The sequence below is a fragment of the Crotalus tigris genome, unplaced genomic scaffold (genome assembly GCF_016545835.1).
Source record: "Crotalus tigris isolate CLP2741 ecotype Arizona unplaced genomic scaffold, ASM1654583v1 scf7180000018301.7375997, whole genome shotgun sequence".
Classification (NCBI taxonomy): Eukaryota; Metazoa; Chordata; class Lepidosauria; order Squamata; family Viperidae; genus Crotalus; species Crotalus tigris.
In genome coordinates this window covers 1,293,151-1,306,943 of record NW_024096931.1, presented here as the reverse complement: position 1 = coordinate 1,306,943, position 13,793 = coordinate 1,293,151, and the positions used below count along the sequence as shown (strand labels likewise).

At 47.8% G+C, this 13,793-nt stretch overlaps 1 protein-coding gene across 1 annotated transcript in view; it reads right to left on the bottom strand.

The window, feature by feature from the left end:
* Positions 1–5,251: 5,251 nt before the first annotated feature.
* CACNG3 (calcium voltage-gated channel auxiliary subunit gamma 3) overlaps positions 5,252–13,793 on the bottom strand; it is a 73,403-nt gene continuing 64,861 nt past the window's right edge. The window contains exons 2-4 of the mRNA XM_039349689.1: positions 10,731–10,814; positions 8,267–8,407; positions 5,252–6,736 (exon numbers count right to left, since the gene is read on the bottom strand). Coding sequence (XP_039205623.1) covers positions 6,222–6,736; positions 8,267–8,407; positions 10,731–10,814 — 740 coding nt within the window. The 3' untranslated portion in view covers positions 5,252–6,221. The remainder of the gene's footprint in view (positions 6,737–8,266; positions 8,408–10,730; positions 10,815–13,793) is intronic.

Below are 13,793 nucleotides of genomic sequence, written 5' to 3'. Positions count from 1 at the left end.
GACTACTTCAATAGCACCCAGCTAAGGACCACCTGCTCCTTGTCTGGACTTGGGAAAATGGCAACACAACAGAGACACAGTGAATAGTGAGAGACGTGAGAGAAAGAGGAGGCCAGGCAGGTCTGTGCTGATGCATGAGAGAAGACCTTAGTCTCCATGGTCCCTTTTCAGCTGCTTGTCCCAGGATGGGGCCCAGAATAAGGGTCTTTTCTGGCATGGCTCTCATCCTCTGGAACATCATGCCCCTCACGGTGAGACTGCTCCACCTTCTTGGCTTCCGAAAGGGCCTTAATACTGGGACCCCAATGGGGAGCCTCCACACTGGAGGTGATTAGTGGACTAGGACAGTGGTGGGATTCAAATACGTGAACAATCGGTTCTCTGTTTGGATGTTGCTTCCAGAAGTCCATTCTGGGTCTGGGCAACAAAAAATTAGCTACCAGTTTTGTCGAAGTGGTGCGAACCGGCAGAATCCCACCACTGGACTAGGAAGAAGGTCCCACCCACATCCCATTGTCTTCTGCTTTAACTTATTTCTGTTTATTTAATATTTACTGTTTTAATGTTTGTACCTGTGTTTGTATGATGTTTGTTAGCCGCCCAGAGTTGCTTGATAGTGAGTTGGGCAGCATATAAATTTAATAAATAAATAAATAGGGCAGGAGGTTAGTGGAAGTGACCAGGGCTGAAGCGAGGGCATGACAGGGTTCAGGACACAGCTGCCCCTTGGCCAGAAGGCAGGGGGAGCAGGTCTTCAGAGCCTCGGACCCAAAGGGACATTTGATGTTGTCTTGGCTGATCCAGCCAATTCTCACCATTTTCTCTGCTGAGTTTTCTAAAGATTGGGTAGACGGGTGGGCGGGCTCTCCGATTCTTTTCCAGCATGGCCTGAGGAGACCTTTCTGCTCAGCAGTGGCTCGCACCTTCTCAGTGTGGGTGGGTCTTAAAAAGTACGCAGGAACTTGATCCAAAAAACTCTTGGTCAGAAATGACGCCGTCTTTCTAAGTCTGCCTTAGTTTTTGAAACTGGTGGCATTGTGAGTGTTGCTCCGGGAGTGGGAAGGAGCCCTGTCAACCTCTGACAGATCACGTGGTGGCACCTGCCATGTCCCTGCCACTCAGCTTTTGAGATCTTACTTAGCAACAGCTGCCCACAAGCCTGGGGAAGCGTGGTATAGCTGGGAGATCTGAGTTTATTTATTTATTTATGAGACTTATATACCGCTTTAAGTGCAAGCACTCTCTAAGCGGTGTACACCAGTAAGCAATGTATATATATATTTACATTGCCCCCAACAATCTGGGTCCTCATTTACCTACCCCGGAAGGATGGAAGGCTGAGTCAACCTTGAGCCGGTGAGATTTGAACCACTGACCTGCTGAACACAGTCAGCTAAAGTGGCCTGCAGTACTGCACCCTAACTGCTGCGCCACCTCAGCTCTTAATCCCGGGTGAGATTTGAAGCCCACTGTGTCCCTGAAGGTCCACCCTCCCTTAGTGAGAAGAGAGGGAAGTGATCTCCTGCTTTCCTCCTCTGGACATGAAGGACGGCAGGAACTGAGGTGGGCGTCATTGCCTACCCACCCCCACACCGTGGCCGTCATGCTGAGAAAGGTGGCTGTGATGCCTTTTATTTATTTATTTATTTAATTATATTTATTTATTTAATTATATTTATTTATTTATTTAATTTTATTTATATGCCGCCCAATCCCAAGGGACTCAGGGCGGCGTACAAAATTAAAACAATAATCTAACAATAAAACAATAAAATAATATAATCATACAGCGTGTCCGATCATATCCCGCCCCCCCCCGGGGACATCAGCCCCAGGCCTGCCAGAACAGGAGAGTTTTAACAGCTTTCTTAAAGGCCGGCAGGGTGGGAGTAGTTCGAACCTCGGGGGGAAGTTGATTCCACCAGGTCGGAGCCACCACAGAAAAGGCCCTTCCCCGAGGGCCCGCCAGCCGACATTGCCTGGCCGACGGGACCTGAAGGAGGCCCAATCTATGGGACCTCACTGGTCTCTTGGAACTGTGCGGCAGTATGCGGTCCTGTAAGTAAACTGGCCCTATGCCATGAAGGGCTTTAAAGGTGATAACCAACACCTTGAATTGCATCCGGAGACCCACAGGAAGCCAGTGCAGCTCGCGGAGGATAGGTGACACGTGGGCGTACCTTGGCGCGCCCACAATTGCTCTCGCGGTTGCATTCTGAACCAACTGCAGCCTCCGAATGCTCTTCAAGGGTAGCCCCATGTAGAGCGCGTTACAGTAATCCAGTCTTGAGGTGACAAGGGCATGAGTGACCATGAGTAGAGCCTCCCGGTCCAAATAAGGCCGCAACTGGTGCAAGCACTGTTGGAGGAAAGGAATGATCCAGGAATGATCCAGAACCATTTTGAGCTGGTTTGAGCATAGGAAACCTTCTCTTCACCAGGAAACCTGATTCCACATGCTCTGAGTAATCTGCTGGACAAGGACACTGGATAGTCTGGAGGAGGTGGCAGCGGGTGGCACATGTCCTGATTCATTGGCTGTGAAGACGTTTGGGCTCAGCCGGGGCTGGACAATGGCCAGAAAACAGTTGTCCTAGCAAGGAGTTGCTGGTTTGGTTTTTTTTTTTGGGTGATTTCTAGGAAAATGGGTGCAACTTCCCCTGGACTGGGCTGTAGGCCTCTTGATGGTGTAGGTGTGCAGTTTGGGGTGTGGACTTTTGCTTCTGGGTTGACCAAAATCCCTCTGATTTTGTCTATTGGAGGGGGATGCATTTTTTTTATTTTTTAAAAATAAAATTTTAATCTATGAAATGGATATATGCCTATCAAGTCGACATGATCAGAGGACAGCCATGTTACTGCATGATAGCCCAAACTCAGAAGGAGCCTGGTAGCCTCTGTTCGGATGAACAGGTTTAATCTGAACAACTGTTGATTCACGTTCCTTCTACTAATGAGAATCAGGAGGATCACTTGGTTTCATGGATCGCTCTCTGGCTTAAGCAAGATCCAGTGAACAAACTGCCCAGAGTCACTTATGGTAGGTGAGATGGTTGGTACAGAAAACAAACAAGCCTTTATCTGCCTTTTAATATTTTTTCTTAGCTTGAGAAGGAGCTTCCAGATTCCTCCTGATTGATGCCTGTCAAAGAAAAGTGAGCTTCTCATAAAATGCCTGATAAAAATTCCACCTGGGATTCAGCTCAGTATTGATACACTCCTTTGCTTCTACTGTGCTATGAAGCAGAAAGGAGCATGTTTCCCCAGAAAAGCCAAACAGGGTTTATTCGTGCCAGCTCATGGTGGTCCAACCCTTCGTTTCCAGCTTAAAACAAATTAGCCAACTAACCAAACCCTCCACTCTCTCCGTGTTTTGCTTCCTTCTTTTCTTTCTTTTTTTTGTCTTCCTGGCCAAGGGTGGTAGATAAAGGGGGTGGACTGTTTTTGCCCCATCTACAGAAAGGATCGCTTGGGTTAGAAAAGGGGGATCATAATGCTGAGAGGTGTAAATCTGAGTTTTCTTTGTATTGGCTAAACGACAGTTGCAAGAACCATATGGTGGGCCTTTTCAAAGATGCCAGTTTCCATTGGCAAAGTGGGGTGGGTCCTTACAGATGTCCTGTATTTCTTCATTCATAGGAACCAGAGGGAAATATTTAGAAGGTCACCTCTACTCGATCTTTCTAGATTTGGCTGATCTCCTAGCAGGTGGCAAGGAAACATGGCGAGATAGCTCTCATCTTCCAAAGCATTCTAGGCCACTAACACATAAGCAAGATGCAGAAAAAATATGCTTTCTTGGCCTTTCCCCCAAATTGGGTGTGCTTTTAGGTACTTCAGCAAATTTGCATTTTTGTGCACGCATTGTACAGAATGTACTTTTTATCTTCTCACTTCAGGAAAGGATGAATTTTGGTGCACAGGTGCATTTGATTTCCCTTCTAAAGATTTTATAAAGGTGTGAACTGGGCAATTTTATTAAAATGCAGATTGAACTACTTTCCCTTCTGTCCTTTCCTGCTCCTGAAAAGATTCAGAGAGAAATGATAACCTATTTTTTAGCGCAAGCAAAAAGGTTTCAAGGGTCTTCTAGGATCAAAAGAAGAATCCAGATGGAAAAATGCAGAACCAGCTCAAAGACCCCTGTTGAACCCACCAGTCCTTCATCCTCAGAAGGCTGCTACCCAAAATGCTGTGGAATACCAAGGAAATAGATGTTCCTCAGTTGTTCTTCTCTGCATGAAAGCCTTGCTGCTATTCTCGGCCACTCTCGTCATCAAATTAGATACAGCCAAAGCTGGAAAAAAAAAACCTCCATGGTCTGCAAATTTGATTTCCCAGATAGATTGCAACAGAATTCAAGTTTATTCTGATGCTTTGGAAAATAGGTTGACCCCTCTTCTTTGAGGGGCTGCCACAGAGAAGGGGGGGGGTCAACCTATTTTCCAGAGCATTTGAAGGCAAGACAAGAAGTAACGGATGGAAACTAATCAAGGAGAGAAGCAACCTAGAACTAAGGAGGAATTTCCTAACAGAACAATCAAGCAGTGGAACAAATTGCATTCAGAAGTTGTGGGTGCTCCATCACTGGAGGCTTTTAAGAAGAGACTGGACAGCCACAGGTCTGGAATGGCATAGGCCAGTGATGGCGAACCTTTTAGAGACCGAGTGCCCAAAAACTGGCCCCGCCCCGCTCCACCCCCCTGACCCCCCACTCCGCCCCCATCCCCTGCCCCACCTGCCCGCAGGGCCACTCACTGCCTCCAGGGCCCGCTGCAGATCGCCCAGGCAGCCCAGCAGTGCTATGGTGGTCACACCCTCTGCCCGCGCTCTGCAGCATCAACTGTACACGATGGGGTGTGAGGACAGAATCTTGTCTATGCTGCCTGGCTGCCATGTCCTTGACTGCGCTGCTCCGTGTGGGCCACACTCAGGGGTGACTCCTTCAGGGGGGCTGCTGGAGAGGAGGGGGTCACGGGGGGAGGCAAGGCTGGGGCAACAGCATGGGTGCCCATAGAGAGGGCTCCGGGTGCCGCCTCTGGCACCCGTGCCATAGGTTCGCTACCACTGGCATAGGCGTGAGAGGGGGTTGGACTAGAAGACCTCCAAGGTCCCTTCACCTCTGTTATTGGTTGGGCCCTTTTGAAATAGTCTCGTCTGCTTTGTGCCACTTCTCTTCCCTGACGTCACATTGTTCCCCGTCCCATCAAGACCTTTTTTCTTTACACAAAGAGTCACTGGAACACAAGGGCTGATTCAAGGGGTTTTTATTGGTTTCCCTTTAACATCTCAAGTGCTTCAGATCATCCCACGGCATAGGCGGTACACAAATGCTAAATCTGAAAAAGCAGATGTGTTGTGAAACATCTACCTGGATACAGAGTCATCGTTTCAGGGTGACATTAAATGCTTGCCCGGTGGGAGAACTTTGGCAGGAATGGGAGGGCATTTCTGCCCCTTACACCTTGACAAAGAGTGTTGAATATGCAAGAGAATACAGAGCCCTTCCAAAGCCCACCAAGACAGCTCAGAGCCGCCTCTCTTCCTGCCATATGGGAGGGAATTGGATTCCAGGCTGTTTAATGCATGCACACAAGAACAGACAGCCTCACCCCCAGAGCCTGCCTCCTTTGGGGCGTCCACAAAGGAAGGAGGGGGGCATCGCCCAAGTCTTTCAGAAGCACTCGGCTTCCCGTTTTCATGCTTGGATCCCCCCCCCAGATGCTATGTCTGGATGGAGACCATAGTCCAAGGCTGTTTTCGTGGTGATGGGGGTGGGGTGGGAGTGGGATGGGTGGGGGAGGAAAAGCCATGGGGGCCCAGCACCACTTCCCGCCTTCTTGATGGGCCTCTGAGCAGTCACCTGCAGAATCATTCCTGGGGTCCTTTTTTCAGCAGGCACGAGGCCAAGCCCGATCTTCCATCTTGGCAACTGAATGAAGAGGGTGGGTTCTTGAGGGCTCCGATGAATTCAGGCCCAGGCCACAATCGCTCGGCCAAACAACTGGCAGTTTAGGATATGAAACCCGAACAGCCTAGACCTGTTCGGATCTAGGCTGCCTGTGGACAGGGAGCACAGCGAGGGTTACTCTTTAAAAACAAGGTTTTGCTGGTTACGCCATCGAAGGGAAGGGCGGATCACACATGCAGTCTCAATGATACACCTCTGTACACGGCATCTCCAACAGTCCGATCGAAGGCCATCCAGCGACAGGTTCGGCTCAGACGGGAGTGGTTCGTCTGTTGGCTGGGTTGTTATGCAAAGATTCTTTGAACTCTTTGGGGAGGGAGTTGTGGATCTGTAAAAAACCGTGATCTCTCTCTGAGTTCAGCAAAGTCCCAATAGTCACCTTGGAAGGATCCCTGGAAAGAGTGAACATGGAGATATCGGTGGACGGGATGGTATTAAAGCCTTTGCCGATGGGAGACAGGTCCCTCGACCGTGGCTCGGTGGAGCGGGAGCTGGATCGCCGTCGGAACCGGTACCGATAGGTGGGCAAGCGGGCAAAGGTGGACTTCTTCAGGAGGGCGACAGAGTGAGACTTGGCCCGGATCTGGCGGTGCTTCTCGATGTACATGTGGACAGCAACAACACCAACCATCTCAGCAATGATGAAGGAGAGGGCACCAAAGTAGAAAGACCACCCATAGGAATAGCTCTTCTTGGAGTCACTCTGCCCGGGGTCCCCCGCATTGGCCGAGATGTAAACTATGATCCCTATGATGTTGCTGAGCCCTGAAAGGAAGAGCAGAGAGCAGCACAACATAAATTGGGGCTCTGGAGTCAAAAAAATGATACACTCAAGCTCAGCATCTGTGGTAAGTTTAGTTACGGTCTTTCTGATGCTCTTGATCAGTGTTTTTCAACCTTGGCAACCTTAAGATTCTGGAATTCAATTCCCAGAATTCAATTCCCAGCCACATCTTACATAGATAAACTGCAGACACCTTTCTAGTATCAATACCATAAATAGGTCTTCAGGGTTTCCTGTGAATTTATCAATTTCCATTATGCAACTTGTCTGCTTCACCACTTGGACGTGAGTGGCAGAAAGCAATCATCACCGGCAGCGTGCATGGTATTTCTGGATCAAGACAAGGCCTGGATCTATTTAGGATCAGCCTCCTTAATCCAGACTTCCCTGGCAATGGAGGAGATCCCACAAAGTGCTTCTGTTGTGATGCCAGGAGAACTATATTTCCTGATAGTTTTCGACAGCGGGAGGGAAGTCCACATACAGTAGATGTGGCCTGGATGTGTCTTGTGCAAACCTCTTAAGGGCAGCAGCAGATCCCTCATAGAGAGGGAAGTTCATCTGTCATGAGCTATGATGAATTTCCACGGAACCAACAGAGCCAGTGGATCCCTTTATCCTTTTGTTTTCGATATGATATTAGCAACGGTCTGGGTTACCACCCATAATTGCTCCATGACAAATAAATAAAAATTCAAGTGACCTCAAGAGGAACAAGAACAAGGAATGGATGAGAAACTCTGCCGGCATCTCCTGAATCTTAAAAGGTTGCATCTGAATTTTCTTTTAAAAAGGCCACAAAGTTCAGACGCAGAATGGGAAAAGCAATAGGGAAAATGCAAATGCATCTCAGTTATGAAGACCAAGTGGTGTTCCACGGATGGGACCTTGAAAGTGTGGGAGGCTGTGATTAGACATGTCACATGCATACAAAGGCATATGTGAACATTCTGAAGGCAACATAAATATGATGTCATTCTTTCTGGCTCCTTTCATGACATCTGCAGAGCTCCCTATTTGTGAAAACATTGTTTTCTAAATCTTGCAATTCAAGACTTGAGTTTATTTTTACTTTTGCAGTTTGTTAATCGTAAAGCCTGGAAAACTGGCCTCATGTAACCGTTTCTTTATGCTTTCTTTGTCTAGCTTCGCACAGGCAATGTCCAAATGTGATTACTTTATTCGATCAATCATGGTGACTGCAGGCTGTTGTTAGCGCTTAGTGCTAAGAACAGCCAGCTGTGGCTTAAGCAATAAATTATGAATTAAAGCATGAAAACAATCATTGTGGCTTGTTAAAATAAATCATAACTTAGTGTAAGGTGTGGTCCTTGTCTTTTCCACCGTCTGTATCTTAGCTTGTATATTTTTTAAAAAATAATCTGCTATGATCCACTTATATTTATATGGAAAATGCTCCAATATGAAATCATAGTACTTAATGTTGCAACTTTATTTCATGATTATTTCATGATGTCAAACATGGGGAGTTGTGTAAAAATGGAACTCACCTGCGGAAACGAAAAAGATGCCTGCACTCAGAATGACATTGAGTTTGCTCTTGTAAAACTCACTGGCTGCCACGCAGAGTCCCCCGAAGAACAGGAGGCCCACACTGAGGAGGGGGAAGATGCTGGAGGCTCTTACAGCACCTGGAAGGACAAAAGGAGATGGCTGTGGTCAGTAGAGGGCAGCTGCAGCTGGCCCAGGGATCAAGGCCATTGCAGGCCAGGGACTGCCCCAGCACAGCAGGAGCATCTGCAGAGAGGACAAGATGGCAGCTGTGACTGTGCAGCCAAAGCCCATTTTGCAGATGTCGCATGTGCACAGAGTCTTCGATTACGTCTTACGCTTAGGCAAGAAAAACCAAAAGTACACATATAGTGTAAGGACCCACTTCAACTAACCACTCAAGAAAGCAGAACTCTTGAAACAGGCATTGTCTCAAAAGGATACTTTTAATAGGGGTCAGTGACAGTAGGGAAGTCAAGGAGCGATCTGGGGAAACACCCGCTGAAACGGTATAGTTAAACTACTAATATTCCTCCCCCCACCAAAGTCATAATGTCCATCCAGCCAATCCACAGGTGGCACAATGTGCAGGTAACTGGCACCGTTGGCGAGCATCTCAAGGTCTTCTCTAGTTTCGTTTCTCTGTAACCGTCTCCCTGATAAGGGAGACACATTCCTTTCTCAAAGGGATAGAGACAGGAAGAGAGAGTAGAAAGCGAAAGTTATCCCAAGCTAATGCAAAGCTCCCCCTCCCCCCAGCAGAACGGCAGGCCCCCAAAGTAGAGTATATATGCAAGGAAAAGAATAAGGATTGGGGGACCTGACATATAGATTGGGGTGAAACCAGGCTTAATAGCAGCAACTGTGAGAGGGATCTTGGCGTTTTAGTGGACAATCAATTAAATATGAGCCAACTGTGTGCAACGGCAGCTAAAAAAGCCAATGCAATCCTAAGTTGTATTAACAGAGGGATTCAGTCAAGATCACATGAGGTATCAATACACTCTATAAAGCCTTAGTACGACCACACCTAGAATACTGCAATCAGTTTTGGTGTCTACAGTATAAAAAAGATGTTGAGACTCTGGGGAAAGTGCAGAGAAGAACAACAAGGATGATTAAGGGACTGGAGGCTAAAACATATGAAGAACGGTTGCAGGAACTGGGCACGGCTAGTCTAGCAAAGAGAAGGATCAGGGGAGTCATGACAGCAGTGTTCCAATATCTGAGGGGCTGCTAAAAAGAAGAGGGGGTCAACCTACTTTCCAAAGCACCAGAAGGCCAGACAAGGAATAACGGATGGAAACTGACCAAGGAGAGATTCAACCTGGAAATAAAGAGAATTTTTCTGACAGTGAGAACAATCAAACAATGGAACAAGTTGCCTTCAGAAGCTGTGGAAGTTTCACAACTGTAAGCTTTCAAGAAGAGACTGGACTGCCATCTGTCTGAAATGGTGTAGGGACTCCTTCTTCGGCAGGGGGTTGGACTAGATGACCTACAAGGTCCCTTCCAACTCTGTTATTCTATTCTATTCTTGACTTTTTTGACCACCCTCCCTGCATGGTGAAATCAGACTGTTTGTTATCTCTTTTAGCAGACCAATCCAGTCACTTTGAAGCATTAGTGCATCACCTGTGCTGGGTTTGAGAAAAAGGCTAGAGACACTATTTATTTATTTATTTATTTTATTTATGAGACTTATATACCGCTTTAAGTGCAAGCACTCTCTAAGCGGTGTACACCAGTAAGCAATGTATATATATATTGACATTGCCCCCAACAATCTGGGTCCTCATTTTACCGACCCCGGAAGGATGGAAGGCTGAGTCAACCTTGAGCCGGTGAGATTTGAACCGCTGACCTGCTGAACACAGTCAGCTAAAGTGGCCTGCAGTACTGCACTCTAACTGCTGCGCCACCTCGGCTCCTATTTGGATTATCTGCTCTAAGAGAATAACAGAGTTGGAAGGGACCTCGGAGATCTTCTAGTCCAACCCCTTGCTCATGTAGGAGACCATCTACCATTCTGGATAAAGGGCTGTCTCTTCTTAAAAACCTCCAGTGATGGAGCACCGACGACCTCTGAAGACGAGCCATTCCACTGGTTAATTGTTCTGACTGTTAGGAAGTTTCTCCTTAGTTCTAGGTTGCTTCTCTCCTTGATTAGTTTCCATCCGTTGCTTCTTGTTATGCCTTCTGGTGATGGACCCCTTCTTCTTGGTGGGAACCCCTCCATTATTGGAAAACAGAAATTAGGAATGAAGGTAAACTCCAGTAGTTATTTCACTGCTTTAGAATGAACGCAGTGCTTAGAAATGAGTTTCAAAACAGGATTTGGGCACACCCCAATTTGACTCCCTCCCCCATGGGGCCCACTGTGTGGTTGCCCCACATGTGAATGAGACAGCCTTTCCTGACTGAGGCACCCACTTTTTGCCCCATCAGGGTCCCTCAACTTACGCAAGAGATACTCAGCAGCGTCCTGGTCATAGTCAGCATCTTCTGGAAAATGATTGATCTGCTTGCAGATTCCTCGGAAAGTCCCTGAGGGGAAAAGTGGGGTGGGGATGTAAGATTCTCATAAACACCAGGATGCTGGACCAGCCCAGCCGGGACTGTGAAGACCTCTGCATCTCAAGACAACACGGTCTCTTGGCCTGGCTCCAGCAGTGAGAAAGAGGATGCCAAGCCACCGTCCATCCCTCCAGGTCATTCTACAACCCTGCGCAAGGTTAAAATCCTGCCATTCCTGATTTTTAACCAAGGTGGTCGAGCTCCAAGCCAGCCCAGCAGCTTACGGTGAGTTCTCTGTGCAGGAAGGGCCTCCTTCACATTATCACCCACCTCTGGCCCCTTTAGCAATCCCCCCCCCCCCCGGGAGTTGTGCAGAGTCACCCTGAGCCTCATCAGCTAGTACAGAAAGAGAAAATGGACCTGCATCCACCACTGAAGGCGGGCAAGCATCACAGACCCGTCTCCAGAATTCATTTAGCGGTTGATTCCCCATTTGAAATTCTAAACTCTTCTCCTGGAGAATCCATAATAATTATTTTAAAAGAGTTCCATAAAATTAGACAGAGAGACCCGGACCTCTAAATCACCCCCAGGTGCAAAGGTTCTGAGGCTGCTGGGACCGCCTTGCCGAGAATTCCTAATCACACCTGGTACAACTCATGCAATTATTCGCCAACGGTGGTGTGGGTTGTGCATTAACATGCTATAAACATACATTCACACACACACACACACACACACACACACACACACACACACTTCAGATCATCATCTTAGTCCATCCCCTTATGGCTGGGCTCCTTCTGGACTACCACCTCCATCACCTACTCCTATCTTTTCAGCAGAGCGGCTCCTCTGCTTAATATTGATTTCTTTATTTAAATTGATATTGTTGTTGCAACAGGATTAATCCCTTGAGGAGACAGCACAGTTTGGCAATCTCTCTGAAACTCAATTGAAATTCGGTTAAGGAGGCTGAAAGCAAAGCCCCCTCTCTTCCTCCCCCATCCCCCAACCATCCTAGTGCAGCTGGACCTAGCAAAGACAACCAGGGTTGGTTTGAGTACCTGGCCAGGAACCTTCCAGTCAGCAAGTGTAGCTTTATTTTTAATAACATAAATCTCTAAGTTGCTTGCAAGCTTGAGCTGCTTCTCCTGGTGGTAATTTCTCTCCTTCTGTTACCCCCCTCACAAAAGATGGCTTTTGTGTGTACGTAACATCTGTCTACTTGGAGCCATAATCCACAAAAGAAAGACAGTGACAAACCAAATCACGGATGTTCCCGATTTCCTAACTCTGAAGTGACCCCCATGGTCATCTCTAAGAGCACCTGTGATGGTTCTGCCCCGGGTTGGGGCAGCTCCCATCTGCACAGACTCTCTCCTCGGCCATGTGCAGCAATCAAGCTGCCAGGGTCAAGACAAGGGACCTTCTGGGGCTGGAGGTGAGGGCTGCTCTGTGGTGGGATCAATTCTCTACATCTTGAGCAGTTGCCTGACCCCATTTCTGGACAGAGCGCGAAGGTTTCTGCACATACTAATTGGGCCTCTTGGCCCTGGCTGCCTAGCGCTCGCTTCCTTTGGGGTCCTGCTTCTTTTGGCCATCTAATTTAACTTGCCCTTGGGCCAGGAGACAATCTTGCTCAGACGTGCGTCCCGTGATGGTGATAACAATGGACAAAGTTGCACAACCAACTTGCCCCTGTACAAACTCCCCTGAAATCAGGCCAGCGAACGACCATGTTTGTTCCTGAGATCGTGGCAGTTCGCCTGGGGCTGGTTGGCAGGACTTAGAGGCTGCCTTGGGATTGCTTTATAATTCTATAAAGGAAAAAAACCGTAGACAACTAAAGTGATTTTCCTCTGCTTGAATTCACCTATCAGTTTGCATTTTTTTCCTTGCTTCTCAGTTGCCTTCTGCATAACGAGAGCTAATTGCAATATGAGTAATATTGTCTTATAATATTGTCTTCTCTTGTAATCTCTCTCTCCCCTCCATTAATTGTGTGGCAATGTCTGTTACAACTTCTTAATGAGACTACTATCTAGCCATAGTGGTTTTTAAGCAGGGGAGTCATCCAAATCATGATTTGGGCCCTTGGCAGCAGACTCAACTTACGACAGTTGCAGAACTCCTTGGTCCTAGGATCGTCTTTTGTGAACTTCCCCCCAGCTTCCCTCAAGCAAAACTGGCACAGAAAGATGTGAATCACACTGGTAAGATGCTCACACTCTTCCTCACCTGTAGCAGCCATTTACCTGCCTGCCTGCCAGCCCCCTGGACTCACTCAATGACCCACAATCCTTGTTAAACAACTGCAACTCAGTGCTGGGATTCCTGTTGCTAACCAATGCCATCACATTCGGTTGGGCTTTAAGACTACATCATTTAGGAACAAAAATTCCAGTCCCAGTTACTGTTGTTAACTGAGATAGTGGCAGTGGCTGCCCCTGGTGAGGGTGGCCCCTTCGGTCCTCCCTTCACAACCATCTCTCTTCCCTACGCCTATGGACCATCTTGGCTTAGACAAGTCCCCTAGGCTGGTAGCTTCCTCCCTCCATCTGGCAGATCTTGTGCTGGGGTGGGCCTTAGCAGAGGCTTCCCCACAGCACTGAGTTCCTCCTGGTCGTTGCCTTGATTAGACATCATTGGAACGGTCCCCACGGTAGGGTGGGTGCCTCTCCAGGTTGACCACTTGGCAGATTCCACCTAATGTAAGGTCCCACCTCAGCTATCTTCTCAGGAAAGCATGACTCTTGAAACAAGCGTTATTTCAAAAGGATCTTTTACTGAAAGTGATTGCAGAGAAGTCAGGCAAAATCTGAAGTTCCCGTGCAGAACGTTAAGCTAAATTTCCCATTGTCCAAACCCCACCCCAATGCCCAGTCCATCAGGAGCCGATCTGCTGGCGTGAAGATGCTGTGAGAATTCTGAGTCAAAGGCGATAATGACCTTGTTAGCAGGCAGGAGGTAGCTGGAAAGGAGTCAAACCAGATGATCCGGGGGGGG